General features: G+C 42.6%; 2 protein-coding genes across 3 annotated transcripts in view; one reads left to right on the top strand and one right to left on the bottom strand.

The window, feature by feature from the left end:
• Positions 1 to 9,553, top strand: part of st3gal8 (ST3 beta-galactoside alpha-2,3-sialyltransferase 8) — a 12,032-nt gene extending 2,479 nt beyond the window's left edge. Inside the window, exons 2-9 of the mRNA XM_089011262.1 lie at positions 1,809 to 2,108; positions 2,654 to 2,744; positions 2,833 to 2,971; positions 4,686 to 4,879; positions 4,990 to 5,169; positions 6,576 to 6,621; positions 6,681 to 6,800; positions 7,780 to 9,553. Coding sequence (XP_088867388.1) covers positions 1,913 to 2,108; positions 2,654 to 2,744; positions 2,833 to 2,971; positions 4,686 to 4,879; positions 4,990 to 5,169; positions 6,576 to 6,621; positions 6,681 to 6,800; positions 7,780 to 7,947 — 1,134 coding nt within the window. The 5' untranslated portion in view covers positions 1,809 to 1,912 and the 3' untranslated portion in view covers positions 7,948 to 9,553. The remainder of the gene's footprint in view (positions 1 to 1,808; positions 2,109 to 2,653; positions 2,745 to 2,832; positions 2,972 to 4,685; positions 4,880 to 4,989; positions 5,170 to 6,575; positions 6,622 to 6,680; positions 6,801 to 7,779) is intronic.
• Positions 8,980 to 26,963, bottom strand: unm_sa1614 (un-named sa1614). 2 transcript variants are annotated; one of them, XM_089011258.1, is made up of 28 exons: positions 26,408 to 26,963; positions 25,062 to 25,134; positions 24,699 to 24,844; positions 24,394 to 24,468; positions 23,978 to 24,027; positions 22,727 to 22,856; positions 22,567 to 22,652; positions 22,405 to 22,480; positions 21,108 to 21,188; positions 20,760 to 20,857; positions 20,516 to 20,585; positions 20,306 to 20,393; positions 19,233 to 19,281; positions 18,929 to 19,095; positions 18,697 to 18,830; positions 18,536 to 18,627; positions 17,730 to 17,913; positions 16,858 to 16,943; positions 16,572 to 16,687; positions 15,617 to 15,684; positions 15,444 to 15,554; positions 13,964 to 14,219; positions 13,696 to 13,845; positions 13,566 to 13,626; positions 12,608 to 12,648; positions 12,384 to 12,535; positions 11,452 to 11,583; positions 8,980 to 11,270 (listed from the first exon to the last, which is right to left on the bottom strand). In XM_089011258.1, the coding sequence occupies exons 1-28, from the start codon at positions 26,534 to 26,536 to the stop codon at positions 11,196 to 11,198; spliced, it is 2,976 nt and encodes a 991-aa protein (XP_088867384.1). In that variant the 5' UTR covers positions 26,537 to 26,963; the 3' UTR covers positions 8,980 to 11,195. The 2 variants fall into 2 exon arrangements, with proteins under 2 accessions (XP_088867384.1, XP_088867385.1); XM_089011259.1 differs by lacking the exon at positions 26,408 to 26,963 and having other exon boundaries at positions 24,699 to 24,860; positions 25,062 to 25,131.

The raw sequence follows: 26,963 nt of genomic DNA, 5'->3' as shown, positions 1-26,963 counted from the left end.
GTGCCTTCATCTTTACTATTAAAAACAATCATGTGAGGATATTGTGAGATTGACCAAAAAGTCAAACCTGGAAGGTCAGCTATTTTAAAACTCATTTACTGCCAGACGTGCAAAAATGTGTGCACTCCAGTGCCAGGGTTTTTGTCCTTGTCACTCAAATTCCAGGACCCACAGCATGTTGAGTTTTAGTACTACATAAACATTCAATGCAACATAAGAAATCTTAGACTTTCTTCTTTTATCAGAAAAATAGAGTTAATTCCTAAATGATATGGGTCTGGAGTTATATGAGCTTGAAAGGAGGGCAGCTGTGCAAAATACAATGCAATACATACATATTGGTTTATATAGTGCTTTAACAACAGCTGAAGCTGGAACAAAGCGCTAACATTGAGAAAATGGAAACTCTGCCCCCTTGTGGAAGGGAAAAAAACATTGCCAGAGGTCTGGCCGACGCTTCAACGGCAACCCCTGCAAAAAAAAACCCGAACAAATTCAGGAATGCCGCTCTACGTCATATTTTGAATTCCCGAATAAATGTGTGAATGGCAGTGAATGAGTTAAGTTCTAAGCACTTTGGAAAGGAAACTTGAACATAATTTGGTTCATGACATCATTTGTTATTTTAGAAATTCTGTCAATTTCACTTGGCAGTGTAAATTTGGTTGGCATGTCTGTCATGTAGCCGTCAGGAAAAAAAAAGTATGAAGAGACCTTGCTCATAAAGACAAACATTGTGGTTCAAAGCGGCCATTTTGCTAATTCTTGGATTGAGATAGTTTCCTCTTCTTTATTACTTGAAAAATGCTCCTCCCAGAGCTGAAATTTGGTAGGAATGTCTATTTTCTATTGGGAGTAGACACATGCACACACAGTCTTGAGTCAAGCCCAAAGACAGGAAGTCTGGAGGGAACTCATGAAATTTCTTTCATTATTTGATCTTATTTCAAAAGTCATCCCTCGGAGGCAGGCTCATGTTAAAACAGGAAAGTTAGTCTGCGTGTTTGTCGTGAGAAGACCGACAAAAAAGTCTGAACACCTCATGCCCAAAAACGACACTTAAAAATGAGTCATTTTGGCCCTTTTTGGGTTTGGGCATTGGAGCCAAGGCTTCTAACCAAATTCCAAGTCAGTAAGGTCTTATATGAATTTGTACAGCAGAGCATTGCGCTAATGCACTTTGCTAATCCATGATCTTAACTTTTTTTCCCCCTTTGGAGTTCACATGGAGGCCCACCTGGCAACGATTAAAACAGACTTTCAGTTGTGCTCTTGCCTTTTGGCAGAGCTCAGAATGGTACGCTCGCTCCCTCCTACCTCATCACGGCTGAGGGATTTCCATACAGTAGACCATGAGTGGGGGGAGGGGGGGGAATATATTTTTAAAGTGGTATTGAATAAAGTTGACAGGGAGGATAAAAATCAAGATTCAAATCACCGGATGCGCAACTGCAAATATGGAGTGGTTGACTTTACTACTTGTCACATTTTGAGTGCTCCAGGGCTCTGTGTTGAGTCCATTATTGTTCAGTCGATGAATAATATGTGAGCTATCAGATTTTTTTGTCTTTGATATTTTTATACTTGTGAAAATGCATTTCAATTGGCGGTGGTTATCTGCTATGTTAATTTTTGGCTATTTGTGAGTTGTCCAAGTCCCTAGGCCATCATCGGTGCCACAAAACCTAATTTGACAACAGTATTTGACATGATTCAGGACTTCCAATTTGCTCACCACACATTCCAAACTTGTCAGTCTCGAGTAATTTGGACATAGCCTTACAGTTTTTTTCCCCTCTTCGCTACAGGAAAGCAGCCTAGCATACCATATAGGAAGCGAACGCCCTCGTCGGGCCTGCGTGGAGATGAAGACGAAGCAAGCAGAGCTTGCGGAAATCCGCCGGAGGTGCAGATGAGATTAGCGGGAATGCTACCGGGGCCTCGCCCCCTCGCACCTCCGGCCATGTTGTCGAAGAGGAAGGTGTGCGCGGTGCTGGGAATCGCCGCCCTCCTCCTCCTCATGCTCGCCAGCCAGAGCATCCAGAGGAAGCACTTCCTGTCGCTGTCCATGGCCGCCGCCACCCGAGATAACATCAGTCAGGAGACGGGTGAGAGACTTGGCATGCATGCTACTGAATTGCGTTGAGATTTTGATGTTAAGGTTTGATGGTTTCAAAATAGGCTTGAGAGACCTGGTTAGGGTTCCTGGCCAAGATGAAGGTTTCAACCGGTTTTTAAGTGGAGGTCACGAGGTTTCAAGTTTTGGTTTTAAACACTGTCTTGGTGTTTTATGTTGATATTTGAAGCCCGGTTAGCTTCAAGACAGTACAAGGGTTTTAAATTAGGGCTTCAACTTACAACTTTGCTGCTGTGAAATGTAAATTTCTCCACTGCGAGACTAATAAAGGCAAATCCAATCCAAACTAGCCAAAAGATGACATAATTTGCTTGCAAGCAGGAACTCGGGTGTCAAACTCGAGTTTGGATTTCAGGTGAGGCAGGTTTCAAGCCCCTATTTAGTATTTTAAATAAAAGCAAGAGGTTAAATTTTGGAATTTTTAACCACATTTAGGGATTTGGGCCTTCGTTAACTTTTGAGCTTGGTTTGGGCTTTCAAGACAAGCTTTGGTGATGATATGTTTTTCCTTTTAAGAGTTTCCTGTCAAAGTCGACGGCCGCCACAAACTAGTCAGCACCGCCGCAATCGAGAAGCAGGCGCAACGCGATACTGGGCGGGACTCAAGGTAAACCAGTGAAGTGGGCACGGCTCGCACCCCTGGGGTCTCCCGCGGCAAATATTTTGATCTGGTCTCACCGGCGCGTCCCCCTCAGGCCCTGCGGTTGTCCCGAGTCGTGCGTGTCTGACCTGAGCCAATCCGACTGGTTCCGTCGTCGCTACGACCCCCGACAGGAACCCGTCCTGCGCAACGCCAAGGACCGCTTGAACCCGGACGCGCTCAACTGGTGGCTGGTGAGAACCGCACGCTCGACATCCCAAAGCGCATTCTGTACACTTTTTGTCAACAAAGATTAGTGAAAGGAACCTAACATGGATTTATTCTGAAACGTCAGCGGCATTCCCGTCTCGAAAGAACAGTCAACAACTAAGAGCGTTTGCCGCTCAACAAACACGTTTTATGAGCAACAATCACTTCTTTTCCTAACCCTGAAATCGCGACCTGAGATCTTTTTTGCCTTGCGGGCAGTTATTTTGGGGCAGGGCGGCCACCTTCTATGAGGGCCGGCGGCCGCGCCGATGACGGCCAAAGTGGAAAGATGTCATGACAACCCATTGGAAGAGCAAGCGTCCATTTGTGTTTTCCACCGGGTTCTGCCTGGCGGCGGGACCCGCGTGTCTGAGCGAATTTCCTGTTCACGCACACGCACGCACACGCATGCGCACACAGGCCATTAGGAGATTAAAAGGTGTGGCGATGGGGTGGAGGGCAGACGGTGATTTCATCTTGCCGAGTCACTGTGTCGTCAGTTCAGCAGGCAGCCAGACGGGCCCCCTGAGATATGACTTAATGGGAGACCAGTCGCCAAGCAAAGCGGCCCTTTCTGCAATTTTCTTTCCCTTATTGAAGCCGATGGAAGTCTTCCACCCTCATAAAAATAAAAAATAAAATAAAATAAAAACACAATTTGGGCAGTGAAAAATCAAACTAATCTGCAGTGGGCACCCGGTTACTTGCGGTTTGACACGACACCCATGGGCTCTCTCTCGCTCTCTTTCTCACACTCTCTCTGTCTCTCTCTCTTATTTCACTGTCTCTCTATTTGTCTCTATGTCTGTCTTTCTCTCACTGTCTCACTCTGTCTCTGTCTTTCTCTCTCTGTATCTGTGTCTCTCACACTGTCTCTGTCTCTCTATCGCTCATTGTCTCTCTCTCACTGTCTCTCTCGCACTCTCTCTGTCTCTCTCTCTCTCTGTATCTGTCTCCTCTCACTGTCTCTCTCTTTCTCTCTCTCTCTCTCTCTCTTCTTGCTCTCTCTCTCTCACACTCTCTTTGTCTCTCCCATTGTCTCTGTTCCTCTCTCTCTCTCATTGTCACTCTCTATCTGTCTCTCTGTCTCTCTTGCGCTCTCTGTCACTCTCACTCACTCTCTCTCTCTCTCTCTCTCTCTCTCTCTCTCTCTCTCTCTCTCTCTCTCTCTCTCTCTCTCTCTCTCTCTCTCTCTGTCTGTCTCTCTCTTTCTCCCTCTCTCTACTATTTGGATAGCCAACATCCTCATCATCCTAAATTAAAAGCGCAGGCGGAGCAAGGAAAAGCCCTCCCCAAAAAACACACCTAACAACTAAACACAAAAGCAAGCAAAAAAATGTAAACACATAAAAAAACATTTTGAGCAAAAAAAACCCCAAAAAGACAAACAAAGGTGAACACAACAGAACCCCCACACCCCAAAAAAATCCACAGAAGCAGCGGTGGCCTAAAAAAAATCCGGTTTTGGCCATAGGGATAAAAAACAGTGAAAGTTTACGTTAATTTTTTGTATTAAATCGTATTGCATTTTTTTTTCATAGAACACTGCGATGTGCTAAATTTCACGTACAAATTAATACGACTTACAATACCATTTGAGTTTTGAGGCGCGTACACGCAACAAAATCAATCGGGTGGTGCGATCGCAATCATGGAAAATATATATTGCACATATATATTTATGTTTTGCTTCCACAGAGTCTTCAGCGTTCGGGTAACGATCAGACGCTACAGGAAGTCATGTCACACATGTTCCAAATCATCTCCGTGCCTTCCGTGGACTTCACACCTCGGTTGTCGCGTTGCCGCGTTTGCGCCGTGGTGGGCAACTCGGGCAACTTGCAGAAGTCGGGACACGGAAAGCTCATCGACTCGCATGACTCCGTCATCCGGTACATGCTTCAACCTTGGAGAAAAAAAAAACACATTTAAAAACAATTATTTATATGTTTATTTTGGGCTATGTCAACCTTATTTATTTTTTATTAATCTCCCCACTCAGGATGAACAAGGCAGTGACGCGAAGCTTCGAAAAAGACGTTGGGAACCGCACGACGCATCACTTTGTGTACCCGGAGAGCGCGGTGGACGTGGGGCACGGCGTCAGTCTCATCCTGCTGCCCTTCAAACTCCGAGACATGGAATGGCTGAGCAGCGCCCTCTCCACCGGCCACGTCAAAATGTAACCACTTAGAAACATTCCATTAGACTATTTGGTCAATGGGTCTTTGATTTGCAAAAATATTTGTTTTGTTATTTAGTCAAGGAAATGAATTAACTTTGAAGTTTTCAAAGACCGCTGAGCTCAACAAATCTAAACTATTTCCCCCCCAAAAATTCATTGCACCCATTGGATTGGATTTGCCTTTATTACTCTTGCAGTGGATACATTTATATTTCACAGCAGCAAAGTTATGAAAGGGAAGGAAGAAGTAGAAAAAAATCCAGGAGCTGCTGTAAAGGCAGCCACTCTCGCGTCGCCATCTTGAAGTCAAACAACAAAAAAACAAAATAACAGATAATGTGACACAACACAAAAGACACACAGTCATTCAATCTTAAACACTTTCGGCACCGTTTTTGTTGTATAAAGCAGTTGTAGATGAAAGAGTTGAGAATCAAAGCGTCCTTTTCACCAGTGGATCAGGGAAGTCATGGTGAAATATGCACTTCTGCTACAAGCTAAACAAACACGAAGCAGTAGCATCCATTGACGAAAAGACATTGTTTCACATCTCCTCTCCGTCGTAAATCCGTTTCAATTCCAAGCCGCGGCGGTTCCCCGTACGCAACGGCACTGACGTTCCTTTCTTCTGATCGTGGGCTCGTCAAGCCACGCATCCTTCCAACCGCAGACTGTCCAACTGTAAAAATGCTGCCCATTGCAAAAAAGCGCAATGGCCCCAGAGCTGTGCAGCGATGACAGTCAAATGGCACTGATATTCCTCCCAAATCAAAAACGGTGCTGGCATATTCATGCTGCCGAAAAGATGCAACCGCTCAGCACAGTCTCCTCCTTGATGAATGACGGCTGCCTCCTTGGGCGCCATTTTGGACCTCTTTTGTGCTTGTTTCGGTAAACCTCAGAGAGGACATTTTTTTGGTCCGAAAAAAAGCCATTTAGTACAAGGGTGTCAAACCCAAGGCCCGAGGGCCAGATTCAGGCCAACGGGTCATTTTACATGGCCCGCAAAAGCAAATCAACTTGCTAAAATCCGTAACGAAATGTGAAATTGTCAATTGTAATAAATAAGGTTCCTATTTCGCAATAATTTTGTTACCAATTTTACACTCACTGGAGCAAAAATCGAACGAACCTTTGTGAGTGATTTCAAAGCTAGCAATCTATTAATGTGTTGTCTATAAGTCATACTTGTGTGTCAAAATGGCCCTCCAAGAAGAAAAACACAACTCCTGGCTACTAAAATGACTTTGACACACCGGCCCAAAAAAAGTTTGTTGCGGAATATGCTAAATGTTAGCATAATCCGCAATCAACTTTTTATACAAAATGTTAGCCTTTTCCGCTATTTTTATGTATGTATTTTTTTGTCAACATCAAAGACCACATGATTTTTGTGTTCTCAGGACGTACATGCGCGTGAAAGAGCGAGTGGAGGCCGATAAGGACAAGGTAAGAGCGACAAATGGCCCGGTTGATGTGCGCGCAACATGCTAACGGCGTGTGCGCAGGTGCTGGTGGTGAGCCCGGTCTTCTTCAAGTACGTCCACGAGCACTGGACAGAGCGTCACGGCCGCTACCCGTCCACGGGGATGCTCGCCATCATCTTCGCGCTGCACACCTGCGACCAGGTTACCATGACAACCCCCCCCCCCCCTTTCATTCTTTTATAAGAATAATAATAAGAATACATTTCATTTCTAAGCGCCTTTCAAAACTTTCAAGGTCACTTTACAATCACAGGATAGGTTTTTCTGTGGGTGAGCAATGGCAGTCACACGCGCCAGCGTTCACTCAACCCAGAATAACTGCAAACAAATAGATAAAAAGCTAGCTATCTAATACATAGCTAATAGATAGCTAGCTAGATAGCTAGTCAGCTAATAGATAGATAGCTCGATAGGCTAGATAGGCAGCCAGCTAGCTAACTCAAATAGTTAGAAAGCTAGATAACTAGCTCATAGATAGCCAGCCAGATATCTAGCTAGATAGCTAGTCAGCTAATAGATAGATGGATAGATACACAGCCAGCTAGCTAACTCAAATAGATAGAAAGCTAGCTAAAACATAGCTAATAGATAGTCAGCCAGATAGCCAGTCAGCTAATAGATTGATAGCTCAATAGGCTAGATAGGCAGCAAGCTAGCTAGACAGTTAATAGATAGCTAGCTAGGTAGTCAGCTTGATTGCTAGCTAGGTAGCCAGCTAGTTAATTCCTTAATTATATGGGTCTGTAGTATGACGCTCTGAAAGTCGTTCGGAAAATGAATCCTGTGAAATCGGGATTTTGAAACGTGAACGACATAGCCTTGACATTTTTATCCCTTATACGACACAATCACAGAAATTTAGCAACAGGTAAAATTAATAAAGACGATAAATGTATCTAACCAGTTTTGGCGTAAGAGACAGAGAGAGAAAACGAAACAAAATGGCCGCTCTTTTAATTGACCATTGTCGTTGTACTGAGTTCCAACATGGAGTGCAAGTTATCAAATGCTTCTGATGCCTTCCTTTCCTCTTGGCACCTCTCTCGATGTTATTTTTTTTTCTCCGTCTTTTCTTTCCCTCTCCATCTCACCCCCTAAAATCCTTGTTTCTTGTCCACAGGTGTCCGTGTTTGGCTATGGGGCGGACAAGCAAGGCAATTGGCATCACTACTGGGAGGAGAACCGCTACGCCGGCGCCTTCCGCAAGACGGGCGTGCACAGCGCCGACTTTGAGATGCAAGTCATACGGCAGCTGGCCGAGGAGGGAAAGATCAGATTGCACGCGTGATCCGAGGGCCCCCCACCCCATCCTTACCCCACCTGACCGTTCTGGCGATCCGCTTGTGTGACAAAGAGGAACGGCTCGGACGTCCTCTGGCACTGAACAAACAAAACCTGACAGGCCCAAAAACCTTGTCGTCGTCCATTTTGTGCCTTATTCACAAGACAGAAGAGCCTCCTGCAACCGCAGGAAAAAAAACTTTGATTTGAGGTGGGGAACAACCACACACACACACACACACACACACACATTCCTGTTTCAATGGTTTTGTGAGGTCCGGATAACTCCAGATAAGGCATGAGGACCACCGTTGCTGTTACATTTGAACACTAAATGTCAGCCCATTTCCCACTTAAACTTCTTAAAAGAAAGAAAGAAAAAGTTGACTTGAAACTGAAATAACAGCAGGAGTGAGGTTTCTGAATGGGTACATTCAAAGTTCTCACCCCTATTGTTAATTTGGTTAAAATATCATTTTACTTTTTGCGGTATGAACTTTTTCCTCTCATTAACCACACACAGATAGATAAACACACACAGTGAGTAAAGAGTGTGTTTATCCAAGTGAAATGAAAATACACACCAAAAAATCATTTTGGGTGAATTTGTTAGGACCTCTCTGAAACTTTAACAAATGCATATATAGACCCTCTAGAAGCCCGTAGAATGAAAAACTTGTGAGGACCGGCCAAAAGGTCCTTACTTGTCAAAAATGTCCTCACTACATATGGTATAAAATGTTAGTGGTCCTCACAAGACAATCATACACACACACACACACACACACGTTCTTTTTGGGGAGGTTGTTTTGTTTTGTTTTTTCATCTGAGCACTTTGCCTTAAGGAAATGGCAGCCATCTTGTGGCTTCAGCGATTACTCATCCTTTCATTCAAACTGAATGGTAGCCGTCCAGTATTTTGTCCCCATTTTTGTGATGGTTCAATTCCCAAATGATTTTAAATTATTTTCCTCTGTAGTTGTACAAACAATACCACATGGTGACAAAGTCAGAAACACATTTAAAATCCTGTCCATGTAACATGGCCGTGCCAAAACAGATTGATCCAAATCCATATCCCGAAAAGCAAAACACAAATCGGATCTATTTTTCCATGTTTAAAAATGAAAAAAAAAATCTTTTTTTTTAATGCTAAAGACGACGATTCATTTATGTTAAAATAAAGCTCACGAATATGACACCTTTATTATATTCAGTACACAAAAATATCAGATGTGAAAATTCAAACAAATCATTCCCGTAATTCAACACACAATGTCTTAATGTAACATTTCTTGCACATAAAAAAAAGATCAAATAAAAATACATTACTGTGTCTTGTTAGTAACCTACATTTGTCCTGATGTGGCAAATAGTGAGGGGATGTTGAATCCATTTTAGGTCAGACCATCACATCAAAAATGAATGCTTCATCTTTTGCTTCTTTCTTGCAAAACAATTTTGGTGGATTGATCATTTTCTTTTTTCTCCTACCTAAAATCCTCAAAGCTGGTCTTGACTTGTACTGTGAATGGGAAAAGTCCTCCGATGGCCAATCGCTTGCGCGTTCACTGCTTTTCGTTTGCAAACGACAATGAAGGAAAAAAAATGTAGACCATGCAGTATTTTTGTGTATATGTTTGTATGGATTAAGTTCAAATGTAGCCTTTTGTCTGTCATTTGTACTTTTTTTTTTATATCTATTTTTTTGTGGGTGACGTGGAAAGCAAACGTTTATTTATGAGTCAGGGTACATTTACATGAACACGTCCAATAATCAACCACTAATGCCTGCAAGCCTTTGAATACCTGTGAAACAATGTGTTCATCATGTTACGAGTTCTTGGACATTTTTTAAGGTGGCCCTAATCCATTTGCTCAAGTTTACATGGTTGTGTTGCGATCGTAGTTTTCGTGGTCACTATTGTCAAAATGGATGATTTCAAGTCATGAAAAGTCAAACTTTTGGTTTGCGCCACAATTTACCCCCCGCTTTTGTTTAAGGGCACCAACGCCTCCCCCTGTTTTTTTCTTTTTAATAATCCAGTCTTCCCTCACCGTGCGGCCTGCTTTACATGCAAGATTTTTGTTTTCTGAATTTGTGAAGGCACTGCTGCCAGTTGGACTGAAAAGTGAGAAAATAAAACTGTTAAAAAAAGACAGCGCCCAAACATATTTATTTGTTTCAATCCAAAAAATAGGTACAGTGATACCTCGGTTTACGAACCCGTTGTCTTACGAACATTTAGGTTTACGGACGTTAAATGTATGAAAATACGAACTTTACCTTGGCATACGAACTTTTATTGTACATGGAGTCATGTGTCGTTCGCGAACGAGCCCGTTCTTCTCACACCAAAATGGCAGCCGACTGTTTTTGTCCTCTATTCCCTGCCCCCAGTCTTTGTTTAAAGCCACGTGATTGGTCAAGAACGCAGCAGTGGGGGGGGGGGGGGGTTTAAACATTAGAGACAGGCAAATGACAGAGAGTTTCAACTTTGATAGTTCAAAGGCAGAGTGTAGACTGCAAAGTTAAAATATCCCATCAATCAGGCTCCACAAATAACCCGCACAAGTCATCTGTACACGCAAAAAGCTATCAACCCAGCTAAACAGAACACAATTGATGAGGAAAAAGGTAAAATTATCAGAGGAAGCACCTCAAGGGATCATTCCTCAAGATGGTGAAAGAAGCGGGCTATGTTCCTCATGAAGTGTTTAATGCTGATGAAACCGGACACTCTATTCCACAAAGCCATCAACAACCATCACAAAGGTAAATAAAACCACTTTATTGTACAGTTTATTTCTTTAATTATAATACCATAGCACATTTATTATACATAAAATAAGGTATATTTTGTGTAGTTTTAAGGTTTAGAAAATTAGAAAGTTGAAAATTATGTTTTATGGGGACCTGGGAACGGATTATTCTCATTTTAATGGTTTCCTGTGGGAAATTAATTTTTGGAATACACACTTTTCACCTTACACACTGTCTGGAAACCATTTAAGTTCGTAAACCAAGGTATCACTACTTTTTTTTCATTGGCCCTTTGGCAACATTTTCTTGCTGTGTGTATTTTATATATTTTGTTTTTTTTAAATGTGGTTCTGTTTCTGTTTGTTTGGTTGAAGGCAGGAAGTGACATGCTACTTAGCTGCTGAGGCATCTTTGAAGGCAGCTAGCAATGTTCATCCGGGTGTCGGAGTGTTGTGCTAGTTCGGAGGTGCGATGGTGTACAATCATTGACATTAGTTTGACATGGGCTGGACAAAGGAAGATGGGAATAACCCTCTCTGCTCTGGTTCTTCTTCAATGTAGCCGTGCTGCAGAGTGTATACACACACACACACACACACACACACACACACACACACACACACACACACACACACACACACACACACACACACACACACACACACACACACACACACACACACACACACACAAATTTGATGCAGGACTCCCAATACCAAGTGTCGATTTTTGGGATTCAATACGTACCCACCAGTCGGTGTCGTCCTGGCCTACGACCACAATGACTTGGCCTTCATTGAAGCTCAGCTCGTCGTGGTGGTCCGCCTCGCAGTCATAAAGTGCACGGACGCGATGGGCGGACCCCCGACAACCCCGAGGCTGCTCAAAACAAAAGTGATTGGATGTTTATGAAGCTGATGGTAATCATTGCATGCTAACGTGACTGGTCATTTTAGAGCTAATGCTAGCAGATCACTCATGAGTGAATGCTATTAAGGTAAAGTGACCAGTTTTACAGTTGAGCCTATATGCTAAGTTAGCATACATGCTAGCAGGTTGGTATTGTCGCTCACTATTAAAGTCACGTGAACAAGCTAGTCTTTTATCAAGAAATGCAAATATGATTGGTTCTTTTAATGCTAACAAAGTAAAGGGATTGCTCATTACTATGGAATGTTAGCCTAACATGACTAGCCATTTTCGAAGCATTGTTGGCATTCTAACTTGATTGGTCATTTCAGGGTTAATATTAACAGTTTAAAACGACGGGTCTTTACAGCACTAGGGCTAATGTCACAGCACGATTGGTTCCTTAGTGTACATGCTAGCAAGCTAACATGGTTGGATTTTGTTGAAGTTTAACATGTTAGCATCAGTGACTGATACTTTTTAGGGTGACGCTAGCGTGATGTCTCATTTCAGAGCTAATCCGAACAAGTTTAAAAGATTGATAATGTTTGACCGGCCACTTTATTGTGAATTATCGCATCCTAATTTGATGACAGCAGTATGGCGATCATGTTAACACAACCGCTGCTTTTAGAGTTAATACGACCTGTCATTGCAACACAAACAAGTCAATATGACTGGTCATGAGGACCGATCACGCCAGTCACAATAACACTGGCATGCTAACACGATTGCTCCCTATATCGCTAATGCTAAATAACGGTACTCACCAATGACCTGCGAGGGAGTGGCTGGGGGGCGGGGCCTCGGCCGGTGCTCTCAAAGCTTTGCGAGCGCTGACTGGGTGATGAGCCGTTAGCGCAGGTTCTTCTGGTGTGACGTGATCGAAAGGTGCTTGTGTCAGTGTCCGCCCTGCGATAGGCTGAGATATAAACGTGTTAAGAAGTCATTAGAACGACAATTCCTTATTTGTGTGCGTGTGGACAGGAAATACCTCTCTCTGGATGTTCGGTCAATGAGCCGAGAGCAGAAGAACTGTAAAAGTGACGAGTTAAGGTTAACATGCTAGCATGACTGACCATTTTAGGCGCTGCAAACAGGACTGGTTGCCTTAGAGTAGCATCCTATTTTGAAAGGTTCTTCGAGAGTTGACACGATAATCCTTATAATAATAATAATACATTCATTTATAAGTGCGTTTCAAAACTCTCAAGGTCACTACAGTCACCGGATATGTTTTTCTGTGGGTGAGCAGCGGCTGCCACACGCGCCAGCGTTCACTCAACCCGGAATAAATCAAATAGATAGAAAGCTAGCTCGCTAGCTAGCCAATCGATAGCCAACAGATACCTAGCTAGATAGTCAATAGTTAGCTAGCCAGCATTAATACGATTGGTCACTGTGCAGCCAATGCTAACCAGATGGGTCATTACAAAATAAAAGCTAATTTGCCAGCATGCTATGATAACCTGAGCCGAATTGTAATTTTGAACATGGTTGGATGTTTGTGAGCTAACGTTAGCATGCTAACCACGAAGGCAAGGGTGTCAGTCATTTTTTTGCAACGGACCACATTGTAGTTATGGTTTCCTCTCAGGGGCCATTATGAATTTGGGGAAGCTGTTAGAATATTTAATGCCCTCCACATATTTAATCTAGAGTGCACAACAAATTAATGAATAACTAATATTCAAATTTGAAGTAAAAAATAATGACTTACTGAGGTTGACATGGGACAATTTGAAATTTTGGTTTGGGCTTTAGCAAGCATCATGGAATTTTACAAATTTGATTTGCTTTCGCGGGCCGAATAAAATGATGTGGTGGACCATATTTGGCCCTCGGCCCTTGACTTTGACACCTGTGCACTAAGGCTTGCGCAAGTGAGACACTAAGATGCTATTGAAAAGGCAAACAGCCAAGCAGATGCCTCTTTTCATACTCCCGCGTACTTCTTCAAGGATGACTCTGCACCGCTGTAGATCCTCATGTGACTGGACGGCATCCCATAATCTGGACAAAGAAAAACACACCGGTGGTATCATCTTTCACGACTTATTCGTGACATCATGTCTCACTCACCATGGTTACTGGACTCAGAGCAGCTCCTTTTTCGACGAGCGGCGGCGACAGGGGTCCGTTTCCTGTTTCCTGCCAGGGGGGAGAAGACTTCCTCTTCCTCTTGTTTCTCTGGCTCCTCACCCGGGGGAGGAGGGGGAGGAACACTGGGAGCTAATGGAACAGAGGCAATTCAGGTAAGATAGTTTGTCTCGTCTTGTGGCTCATCAAAAAAATAAAAAGTTAGCAAAAGAATGAATCACGACTTGGCATTTTTTTTTGCTGGCCTCACCTTTGACCCTGGGGGGTATCGGTGGCGCAGGAGAGGAGGGAGGCGGCGGAGGCGGACTCTGCGTCCGAGCGGGGGGACGGCCGTGGTTCTCCATGGCCATGGCCAGCCGTCGGCCCACGCTGAGAAGACCACCGCCGGGCCCCACCGATGAGGCCAGCGGGCTTGTGATGGAAGCGGAGGAGGCCAGGCCAAAGTTGAAAGGTCGCGAAGGGAAGGAAAAAGAGGAGGAGGAGCGCTCCTTCTTTACTGGACCGTTCTGAGAGGGGAAAAAAATTGGAAAGAAAATTGTACATTTATTATTACATTTATATTTACCGTATTTTCTGCGCACGTAAAAGAAAATATATATTTTTAAAGCTGACCATGCGCCTCATTATCCAGTGCGCCTTATGTATGGAAAATGTTTTAAAATATGTCATTATGAAGGTGCCCCTTATAATGCGGTGCCCCTTATGTATCGGAAAAGGATTTGAAATACAGTGATCCCTCGGTTTATGAACGCTTTAGATAACAAACTTTTCGCCTTACGAACATTAACTTTGCGGGTATCTAATCTTGGGATACAAACTAGTTTTCGGGAAACACACGGAGTGCCACAATGGCCGGTGGACTACTTTTCGGCGGACGAACACCAAACCACACGGTCGAACAGCGCCACCGTGGCTGCCGGACTACTTTTCCACACCCACTTTCGTTGAGTGCACTCTGTGGAGACATGGTTTGTTATGGAGGGGATACTTTTGCTTTTTTGGGACTGAAAAAGGCTAGTGTTAAGCCGAAGAGGACACAAAAGAAAATTACAGTCGAGCAGAAGAAGGACATCAACACGCTTAGCATACCAGTACCAGGAGGCTAAGTCGACCATTGCTATGTGTGGCTAAGGGTGTTTCTATGTTGTCTAAGCAACGGTTTTAGGCAATAGAAGAAGTTGAAAAACTTCTGTTGATTTGGATTAACGAAAAGCAGCTAGCAAGGGACAGTGTGAGCGAGAGTATTATCGCTGAGAAAGCACGGCAATTTCACTTGGTTATCATCAAAAGGCAACTACATCAATGATCATCACAAAGGTAAATAACATGACTATTATACAGTACAGTTTATTTCTTTAATTACAATACAATAGCACATTTATTATACATATAAGGTATATTTCTGTGTAGTTTTAAGGCTTATTTAGTTGAAAATTGTTTTATGGGGACCTGGAAACGGATTATTCTCATTTTTAATTGTTTCCTATGGTAAATTAATGTTTGGAAGACACACTTTTCGCCTTACACCCACTTTCTGGGGGGGGGGGGGGGGGGGGGGGGGGAGTCAAACAATTAATTTTGTTGTTTCTATCTCAAATGTTTGTTACCGCCTAGGTGACTTATAGTAAAATAATTTAGACAGCTTTAAACCAAAAACCTACTGTATGTATAATGTCATGTAAAAACAAACAGAAAAATACCATTCCATTTTTGTTCGGTTTCAGGGTTACCTTATCATCAAAATCCTCATCGCTGTCGTAGACGTCGTCGTGGCGTAGTAGTCGCCACTCGTATTCCACATGAACATGATGGTCCAAATGATCCGACTGGGCCTTTTGCAGCTTCGCGTGGGGGCACAGAGTAAGCGCCCCACCACGCTAAGAAATCATGGCGACAAACTCACCAGCGCCTCACAGTGGCCATGCTTCAATCTGCGGCTCATGTCCAACGCTGTCTCGCCTAACTCGTTCTCTGGACCACCGTGGGACAGAAACACACTTATACACAAATATTTTTAAACATTTCATTACAGTGATACCTTGGCTTACGTAAAAAAAGTGTGTCTCCCAACAATTAATATCCCATCGGAAGCCATTAAAATGAGAATAATCCGTTCCCGGGTACCCATAAAACATAATTTTCTATTCCGTAATTTTCTAAGCCTTAAAACGACATAAAATATACATTATTTTCTGTATAATAAATGAGCTATGGTATTATAATTATAGAAATAAACGGTACAGTATAATAAAGTCGTTTTATTTACCTTTCTGATGGTCGTTGATGGCTTGATGGAATGGAGTGGCCATTTTCATCAGCATTAAACACTCGATGAGGACCGTAACCTTCTTCTTTCACCATCTTCAGGAATGATCCCTTGTAGGTGCTTTCTCTGCGATAATTTTATCTAGTTCCTCATCAATTGTGTTCTGTTTAGCTGGATTGATAGTTTTTTTGCAGATGGTGTACAGATGGCTTGTGCGGGTTGTTTGTGGAGCCTGATTGATGGGATATTTTAACCTTGCAGTCTACACTCTGCCTTTGAACTATCAAAGTTGAAACTCTCTCACTGTCATCTGCCGGTCTCTTTAATGTTTAAACCACCTCCCCTCACTGCTGTGTTCTTGACCAATCACGTGGCTTTAACCGAAGACTGGGGGTGGGGAATAGAGGACAATGGAATAGGCTTCCATTTTCTTGTTAGAACGGGCTCGTTCGCGAACGACACATCACTCATTGTGGCGCTCCGTGTGTATCCCGAAAAATAGTTTGTATGCCAAGGTAAAAGTTTCATAAATTTAACATTCGTAAACCGAGGTATCACTGTATTATTATTATTTTGTGTGTGTGCGTCTTACTGATGTGTGTGTTGGCTCGGGCCTTCAGTAAAAGTTTGACGCAGTCACTCTTATTGTGCAAGCAGCTGTAGTGTAACGCTGTGTTCCCGCACGCTGTTTGCACATCCACATTAGGCCTAAAAACAAACACACACACACACACACACACACACACACACACACACACACACACACACACACACACACACACACACGCACGCACGTACACACACACACACACACGGTGTGCCGCTTTTGTATTTTGTTTTGATGTTGCTCGTGTCACCGTGCGTGTGTATCCACTGACGAGTTCTGCGCCAGGAAATGAAGGATGTGCAGACTGGTCCTGTCGGCCAACAGGACGGCTAAGTGGAGGGCCGTCTCCCCTTTCTCCTGTTGCCGTGGAAACATCAGTGGCTTTGAAAATTCGGTGGCAAACCTAGAAACTAAAACGTTTCCATCAACCCGAGATCTGAGACTGCAATATTTTGTTGAAACCTTAATTTGAACCCACAGACGTAATTTAAAACCAGAAACTGGGTTTAAAACCCAAACTTTTATTTGAAACCCTAAAATGAGTTTCAACCCAAATTTGTAACTCTACCCATAGTTTAACCTTAATAAGAAACCCTAACCCTAGTTTGAAACCCACATTTGAAACCCTAACCATTGTTGAAGAACCCTACTTTTATTAAAATGACTTAAAAACCCAAACCCAACTTGAATAAATTGAAATCCTCATTTTTTGACAGAGAGACCCTAAATTAAAGCCTTAGTTTGAAGCCTTAATCCTCGTTTGAAACCCCAATTTGACTTTGAAATTGTACTTTGAAACCCTAACTGCAGTTTGAAACCATAATTGACTCAGACATGTAGTTTAAAAGACACACTGTCTTAAAACCCTAATTGGAAATTTTATTCCTGGCTCGAATCCCCAATTTGAAAGCTGTACACTGCCTTGAAACCCTAATTTGATACCCTAGCCCAATCGTAAAATTCAACCCCTGGCTGTAAACTTTATTTTCAACCAACACCCCTCATTAGAAACCCCAACGCTAGCTCATTCATCCTAATTTGAAACCATACCACTTATTAGCAACCCCACCTCCAACCTTCTCATTTGGAACTCCAACCTTGCCCGAAACCCAAACGTACGTGGTTGAGCGTCGCATGCCCTACCTGCACGTGCGTGGGCAGCGGGTGTGCGAGCGGCGCGCGTTGCGCATGCAGCTGAATGAGGGCAAAGATGTCGCAGTTGCTAGTGGCCTCCTGCAGGTGGCGCACGGCCGCTGCTGAGCTGGGACCGCGCCGCGCAAACTGCACTGCCTGATATTTGCCCTGGATGTACTCCTTCCGCTCCGCCCTGACACACACACACAGATTCCTGTTTCATCATTTTTGTGAGGTCCGGATAACTCCAGATAAGGAGTGAGGACCACCGTTGCCGATCAGTTTAGAGAAGAACTAGTGTTACATTTGAACACTAAATGTCAGCCCATTTCCCACTTCAACTTCTTTAAAAACAAAGAAATAAAAAGTGGACTTGAAACTGAAATAACAGCAGAAGTGAGGGTTCTGAATGGGTACAGTCAAAGTCCTCACCCCTGTAGTGAATTTGGTTTAAATATCGTTTTACATTTTGTGGTATGAACTATGGTATGAACACACACACATAAACACACACAGTGAGTAAAAAGTGCGCGTATCCAAGTAAAATGAAAATACACACCAAAACATCATTTTGAGTGAATTCGTGAGGACCTCTCTGAAATTTTAATAGATGCATGTATAGACCCTCTAGAAGCCTTTAGAATGAAAAACGCATGAGGATCAGCCAAAATGTCCTCACTTGTCAAAAATGCCCTCACTACGTATGGCATAAAATGTTAGTGGTCCTCACAAGACTAGTCATACAAAAACACACACACAGTACACAAAGACACCACCCAATCCCGTATCCCGTTTCTGCGTGCGTCCAAACTCACATGCGGCTGTGTTGCGACGGCTTCATGGAGGGACTCAGCAGGTTTGCCTCCAGAATCTCATTAAAGCCGCTGTTGCCGACATTCCGGGCCAACTGACAAGAAGAAGAACAATCGTGAGTGAGGTTACCAAGGTGGAAAAAGTGGATCTTGCGTTTTAGTACCAGGAGGTCAGAAGTTCCGAGGCTATCCAGGCTGAGCGAATGAATGCGCGACACGTGGACGCCCATCTCCCGGTGGACGCCCGAGCACTCGATGCACGTCAGGATGCCCAGGTTGGTCGACACCCAGCCCGGTTCTGTGCGCGCGCCCACACAATTGTTATTGTTAAGACAAATGGGGCACATTGGGAAAATGAATGAGGTGAGGGGGGTCCGTTTTTGCAAGCGCACCCACCGGGAGCGCCGCAGTCGCAGCAGCCGTGGTTTCCCGGCATGCGACGGATGTCGTCCGTGATGGATCGCGTCAGCTCCTCCAGGCCGCTTTCGCCGCCTCCCTCGCGGACGCCGTCCAACGCCGCCGTCAGAGCTTCCTGCTTACTGTTGCTCAGTACTGAGATCCAACTGTCAATGTCAGATCATAACAAATAATCATGGAATCAATCATCTTGGACCAAAGGTTTTTTTTCTCCCTCCTCTTGAGACACTGATGCTTTTATTCAAGTCACGTTTTCACCTACTGTATACAAAACTGAACTCACGCAACACACTCTGCTTCATCCTCAGCCAGGAAGTGGTAAGTCCGATTATCTGCCAAACAAAAATAAATAATTGACAAACAATTCCATAAATTAATTAATTTATACAGACGCTCCCGTACTTACAAACATTCAAGTTACGAACAACAGTACAGAAGAAACATTTTTGTAGTAACTTATGTAGTGTTCTCTCCAGTTGTACATGTACACATCTTTACAGAGCATATATTTTATTAAATGTTTATTTTTGAGTATAAACCAATACAGGTTACTGCTATAAACCTTAAACATACTTACATACATCTTAAACATACTTATATAAGCCTTAAACATAAATTCCATACAAAATATAACACTGAAGAAACTTACGAACGATTTCACCTTACGAACGACCATTCGGAACGTACGAGATACATTCCGAACGGTAAGTTGGGAAGCGTCTGTACACAAATAAATAGGTGGATAAATAAATAAACAAACTGATACTGTACATAAGTAATACTTATATACATAAATTAACACATATACAATGAATAAATAGATAGATAGATAGATAGATAGATAGATAGATAGATAGATAGATAGATAGATAGATAGATAGATAGATAGATAATAAATATAAATAAATATGTATAAATAAACAAATACAGTAAAGTCTCGTTATATCGATATCAGTTATATCGATAGTACTGCTTATTACGGTATTATTTCTATGAACGCAAGGAGAAAATTTACATGCCGCATGATCGGATATATCGATAGTCCGGTTATATCGATACTTTTTCCAACTCCCGAGAATATCGATATAACGAGACTTTACTGTACATAAAAATACGTCCATACATAAATACATAAATAGGAATGAATGGGTGGATGGATAGATAAAACAAAAAAAAAATGATATTCCAGTACAAGGGTTGGGAAAAAGCAGCTCCAGAGATAATCATCTGCAGAACAAGTTCAGCCTGATGATTCTCGTTTTTTAAAAGACACAATAGTAGTCTTCAAAAAACACTTGAACTGGACTGTACTTTAAAAAAATCTTATTTGCGTGTGCGTGCACGAGTGCGTCATACGAGAGATGAGGTCAAAGCACTTCCTGTCCTCCACGCTGGGTTTGACCTGGCAAGTGAGGAGGTTGAGCCTGGTGGGAGCTTTGTTGGGCTGTGCGCATACAAACACACACCAACACACACACACCCACACAAACGATCCTTCAATCACAATTTGTTTCAATCATGACAACACAATGACAGGAAGTACTTTACAAACACTTGTGATCTCACCGTAGCGTGTGCGATGGTCAGGTAGCAGTTTTGAACCCAACATTTCCTCTTTTGCCACATTTTCCTCAACCTGAAAATACAAAACACACACAGACGCACACACAAAGTTATGTAGTAATGTTATGGAATGTTGTTTTTGTATACCGTGATGATGGCGGCGTGTGTGTGTGTGTGTGTGTGTGTGTGTGTGTGTGTGTGTGTGTGTGTGTGTGTGTGTGTGTGTGTGTGTGTGTGTGTGTGTTACCCATCACTCTTCTTGTAAAGGAATCCTGTCCTCTCCGTTCCGTATTGTTTATCTCCCAGCAGCTGATGCATGCTATAAACCGGCTTTAGTAAACTATCCTGGTGGAACACACACACACACACACACACACACACACACACACACACACACACACACACACACACACACACACACACACACACACACACACACACACACACACACACACACGCACACACACACACACACACACACACACACACACACACACACACACACACACACACACACACACACACACACACACCAGTGTTACCGTGGGAACAGCTGCGAGCATGTGCTCTTGCATACGTGTTTTGTGCATCCCACCTGCTCAGTGTGCACGATGGGCCTGATTTGATCTCTGAGTGACACAAGTTGACGTTTCTCCTCCTCCTGCCGCTGCTTCACCTGCACGCAAAATGCACGCAAATTAAAGAGACAGGCAGACGACAGTGAGAGAGTTTCAACTTTGATAGTTCAAAGGCAGAGTGTAGACTGCAAGATTAAAATATCCCATCAATCGGGCTCCACAAACAATCCGCACAAGCCATCTGTCCACTTGATGCAAAAAGCTATCAACCCAGCTAAACAGAACACAATTGATGAGGAACTAGATACAATTATCGTAGAGAAAGCACCTACAAGGGATTATTCCTCAAGATGGTGAAAGAAGAAGGTTACGTTCCTCATCAAGTGTTTAATGCTGAGGAAACCGGGCACGGAAATAAAACCACTTTATTATACAGTACAGTTTATTTCTTTAATTATAACACCATAGCACATTAGTATGCATAAAGCAAGGTATATTTTGTGTAGTTTTAAGGCTTAGAAAATTTGAAAGAAGAAAATTATGTTTTATGGGGACCTGGGAACGGATTATTCTCATTTTAACTGTTTCCTATTGGAAATTAATTTTTGGGATACACACTTTTCGCCTTACACACTCTGTCTGGGAACCAATTACAGTAAAGTCTCGTTATATCGATATTCAAGGGAGTCCGAAAAAATATCGATATAACCGGGACTATCGATATATCCGACCCTGTTTGCATGTAATTTTCTCCGTGCGTGCATAGAAATAGTATCGATATAACCGGGACTATCGATATATCCGATATCGATATAACGAGACTTTACTGTAAGTTCGTAAGCCAAGGTATCACTGTACTGAAAAATGTCAATGAAATTAAATGTTAAAAAAATTACATAAAATAAATACATTGAAAAAGATACCAAATAAGTTATGAAGCAAAACAATAAAAGTAATTAAAAACAGCAAAAAAAACAACATTAAACATATTAAAAAACCAAAATAAAATAATTACAATAAAACAAATAGAAAATGAAGGCTGAATAAAATGTTTCAGAAAAGAAAAAAATGTCAAATAAGATAAAATGAATGAGAACAAAATATTAAAACCAGCCTAAAAAAAGTAAATATGGCCCAAACTAAACGAAAATACAATCATGTCAAATAAAATCTAAATTAAAGGAGAAAAAAAACACACACACACACACACACACACACACACACACACACACACACACACACACACACACACACACACACACACACACACACACACACACACACACACTGGAATGCAAGCGAGCGCTGCGTTACCGATGTGAGGACACCGTTCAGCTCATCCATGTATTGCTTCAGCCTATGCGTAGTTGACACACACTCCTGCAGGAAACTACATACATACACACACGCACAGTATGTAAATTACAGCCCACGATTCCCTGTGCGAGTGTGTGTTTTGTTTACGTGTGCGCGTACTTGTTGTGGCTGTGAAAATGTTTGATGAGGTTCTGCAGCAGGTCCACTCCTCTCTTGGTCTTGATCTCGTTCACCTTGATCAGATACTGAAGCACATGCATGTTGTCCACTTGTGACTAGGTGGCGATGGCGGTGGGGGGTGGGGGGCATTCGGACCAACCTCGCACATGCTGAGTTGGAAAGCCCGCCTCTCCTTCTCCAGCTCCTCGGCGATCTCGCCGCCGCTAACTTCGCTCCTCACCATCCCGTACTGACGCGCCAATTCGCGCTTCTCCTTCTCCACTTGTTTGCTACGCACACACACACACACACACACACACACACACACACACACACACACACACGCTCGCGCTCACACACACACACACACACACACACACGCACGGACGCACGCACACACAAATAAAAATTTAAATATAACATTTTTTTTTTTAAACGTTGGCTAGGGGAAGTCTCAAGTAAAAATGATTTTGAAAGTGTCAGGCTGCTGACTTGACTTGACTTGAAGTTGAATTGCCCAGTATGAAAAAGATCTCACCCAAATATTTCTTCCTTCCTTCCTTCCTTCCTTCCTTCCTTCCTTCCTTCCTTCCTTCTTTTCTTTCTTTATTTATTTGATTATTCATTGATTGCTGATTGTTTTTATGTTTGTTTTATTTATTCTTTTGTTTATTTTTCTGTTTATTTATTTGTATGCTTATTTATTTATGTTTACCTGTCTAGTTATTTATTTATGTATTTATTTATGTATTTATTTATTTGGTTTTTGTTTATTGATTGATTGATTGATTGATGATTGTTTTTATGTATGTTTTATTTATTCTTTTGTGTATTTATTTGTCTGATTATTTATATTTACCTGCCTAGTTATTTATTTATGTGTTTATTTGTTCATGCATTTATTTATGTATTTATTATGGTTTTTATGCATGGTTTATTATTTTCTTATTCTTTTGTTTATTTATTTGTCTGCTTATTTATTTATTTATCTGCTTATTTATGTATTTGTCTGCTTATTTATTTGTTTACCTGTCTATATATTAATTTATTGAGTTTTCTGTTTATATGTTCCTGTATTTATGTTTACCTATTTATTTATTTGTTTATTTGTTCATGTATTTATTTATGTTTACCTGTTGATCTATTGATTGATTGATTCATGTATTCATGTATGCATGTACGAATGTACGAATGTACGTATGTACGTATGTACGTATGTATGTATGTATGCATGCATGCATGTATGTATGTATGTATTTTTTTTGATTGTTTTATGGCCTGATAGTTCCGTTCATTTTATTTAATTCTCAGTCTGCAGCTTGTTCGTTCTGCTGCATGACTGCTAGGTTAGCATCTGAGCATTTAGATTAGTCATTTTGGAATTTTTCATTTGCGATCATATCTCACTTACAAGCGGCTCTCGTAGTCTCGCCACGCTCTGTCAAATGGTTTCTTCAGATCCTGTGCAAACAAAAAAAAAACAAAAGAATCAATTTTTTGTGCAAAAATTGTACAGAGCAGACAATGCCCATGCGAATAAATTTTAAGAATACGTTTTATTTCAAGCGCCTTTCAAAGCTCTCAAGGACACTTTACAGTCACAGACAAGCATAGATACAATAATAAATAAAATACAATTATAAATAGAATACAATAAATAAAATACAATTATACATAGAAACAAGTGATAGAGCTACATAGAAAATACAATTTTCAATAGGTGGGCTTTGAGATGGGATTTGAAGGTGGAAAGAGAATCGGTGTTACGAGTGTTGGGAGGAAGTGAGTTCCAGAGTGAAATGATTCACAATAATTTGAATTTCTCACCCCCTTCACCTCCCGTAGGTCGCCTTTCACCAGGGAATCCAGAAAGAAGTTGATGTTGTGCAACATGCTCTTTAACTACACAAACACACACAGACATATTATTATTATTATTATTATTATTATTATTATTATTATTATTATTATTATTATTATTATCATTAGAGTTTAAGAAGAAAAAAAAATCCATTCTTCTTTGTATGTGTCTGCATTGACCGCACTAAACAACAGTGCCTCCTGGTGGTCAAGGCGGGCACAGCACAAGAAGCATTGCAAAGGTGGAAATGTAAAAAAGTAGTGCCACCCACCAGGTTCTTCAGAGGTGACACCAGCTCCTTGGAGAAGTCGGCCATGCGGCAGAAGGCGGAGCCCACCTCTGCCTCGCCGCTGGAGTGACAGTTGATGGACAGCTTTTCCATGGAAACAATGTACTGCTCCAGGTGGGTCACGTGCTCTGCTTCACACACCATCTGAGTCACATGAGTGTGTTTGTGTGTGTGTGTGTGTGTGTGTGTGTGTGCGTGCGCGTGTGCGTGCGTGTGTGTGTGTGTGTGTGTGTGTGTGTGTGTGTGTGTGTGTGTGTGTGTGTGTGTGTGTGTGTGTGTGTGTGTGTGTGTGTGTGTGTGTGTGTGTGTGTATGTGCGAGTGTGTGCATGTCCGTGTGTATATACCTTGTCCAGATGTGTATTTAGCTTTGGCTGCTTTTTTCATCTTCTGCAGCAACAAGCGGTCGCTGTCCAAAGCCTAAAATAAATACAGGTAAATACGTCTGTGTAAGCTCTCAGTCGTACAGGAGTGGTCCATCGATGAAAAGGTTTCTTCAGCCGTCATCTGTACTTCTTTGAAGGTGTCGGACATTTCACTTCTTATCCAAGATGCTTCTTCAGCGAACTAAAGTCTTGCTGGTAGTTTTGGCCCTATATATTTCCCTACTGTCCAGACGTGGCGGTGCCGGATTCTGCTATGATTGGTCCCTGCTCTCAGGTTGGGGGGAGCAGAGGACTACTCCCTGCGGCTACACTGATTACTTCTATTGTCCTGTCTGAGTATGAGGTCTATGACTGGCCTGATTGCCCCATTTGCTCTGGGATCACATCATCAGCATAACTAAGCCTATGTTGCCCAAGCAGTCTCTTATACGAACAAAAAAATGAACCTCACCCCACCATGGCGGTTTAGTGAAGGATTTTGTTGTTTTATGAAAGTAGTGTCTTTTACTCCCCTTTCAACCCATCTATTTTCTTTCGCTAAGATTTTAATGGTTAATGGTTGCTAGCTTTTTTGGTGCATATGTACTGTTGATTGAGGCCCACTAGTATTATCCGTGCGATGTTGATAAAGTCTTTTTTTGAGAATTTGTTTAGTCTCCCCGATGTATTGCCCTTTACAATTTTCATTTTTAAGAAATACAGGTAAGTAAATAAATAAGACCAAAAAAACAAACAAACTGTTATTTGGACTTATTGATGAACAATAATGTCTTTTTTTAATGCAGCCGAGCATCCCAATGACTTCCACAACCACCAGTGGTGCACCATTGACAACCTGCTGATTGGGCGATCTAGCAGCTTTATCTAAACAATAACGAGCTGCGTGGCCGCAGTCGACGTGTCGAGTCACGCGTGTCCCAAATCAACAAGGTTAAGTGCATGTCAGTGTTTGACCGGAGATATTGCTATACTGTAATATCGTTATAAAATTATTATCATTATTATAAAAACATGAACAGACACACAAATATGAACAAAGGCAGATATTTTGTAAAAGGTCACATGTGCCCTGATTAGAACCTCATTTACTATTGCATGCCAAACAATGGGTAACCGGTGAGGTGAATGACGTCAGGTATTGCTACGATGGTGTCTCCTAGCAACGGGAGGATGCAGCATGAATGATGGCACTGTGCATGTAAATAAGGCAGGGTGTGTGTGTTTCTGTGTTTGATGTGTGTTTGTCTTATTCGCAAAATCGGCTCATTTCCGCCGCGTTTTCCTGAATGAACGAGCGGCGTACTGACCTCCTCCAGCAGGTGCACGGTGCTCCGGCACTCGCTCATCTTGGACGAGAAGGACGAGGTGGTAGGTGAGCTCCAGTCCTCCAGGACTTCCCCCACAAAGTCGGACACGGAAACGCACGGCTCCGGCATGCTCGGCGGCGGAATTGAGCGACCAAAGCAGAGAGCAGGGCGGGGAAGGGGGGCGGGACGACGCGAGCAGCCGGTTTACAAAGAGCTGAGGAGCCCCCGAGTAGCTCAATTGGGCGAGCCGACGTCCGGCACGCCTGAGGCGGCTTCGACAGAGGCGAACCGGCCGCTCGGTCCAACGGTTTAAGAACGCAGAGCTCCAAGAAAAGAAGCACACGGCGTTTGGACTCATAGGTAGCGTCACGCCATTGTGTTCTGTTTGTGTTCTTTGTCCTTCTTTTTGGTTGTGCTTTTCACCGAGGATGCTGCTTGAATGCTTTACGCGAGACGCATGTTGACGCGCATGCGCACTGTGCGGCGGCAGTGACACGCTTCCGGGTTGGAGGGCAGCCAATCGCGCTCGATGGAAATTTCATTTTATCATATTCCA

This window comes from Hippocampus bargibanti, linkage group LG12, assembly GCF_051943395.1.
Source record: "Hippocampus bargibanti isolate YZ-2025 linkage group LG12, ASM5194339v1, whole genome shotgun sequence".
In the NCBI taxonomy this organism is placed as follows: Eukaryota; Metazoa; Chordata; class Actinopteri; order Syngnathiformes; family Syngnathidae; genus Hippocampus; species Hippocampus bargibanti.
The sequence above is the reverse complement of the archived record's forward strand: the minus strand, read 5'-3'. Positions and strand labels throughout refer to the sequence as shown.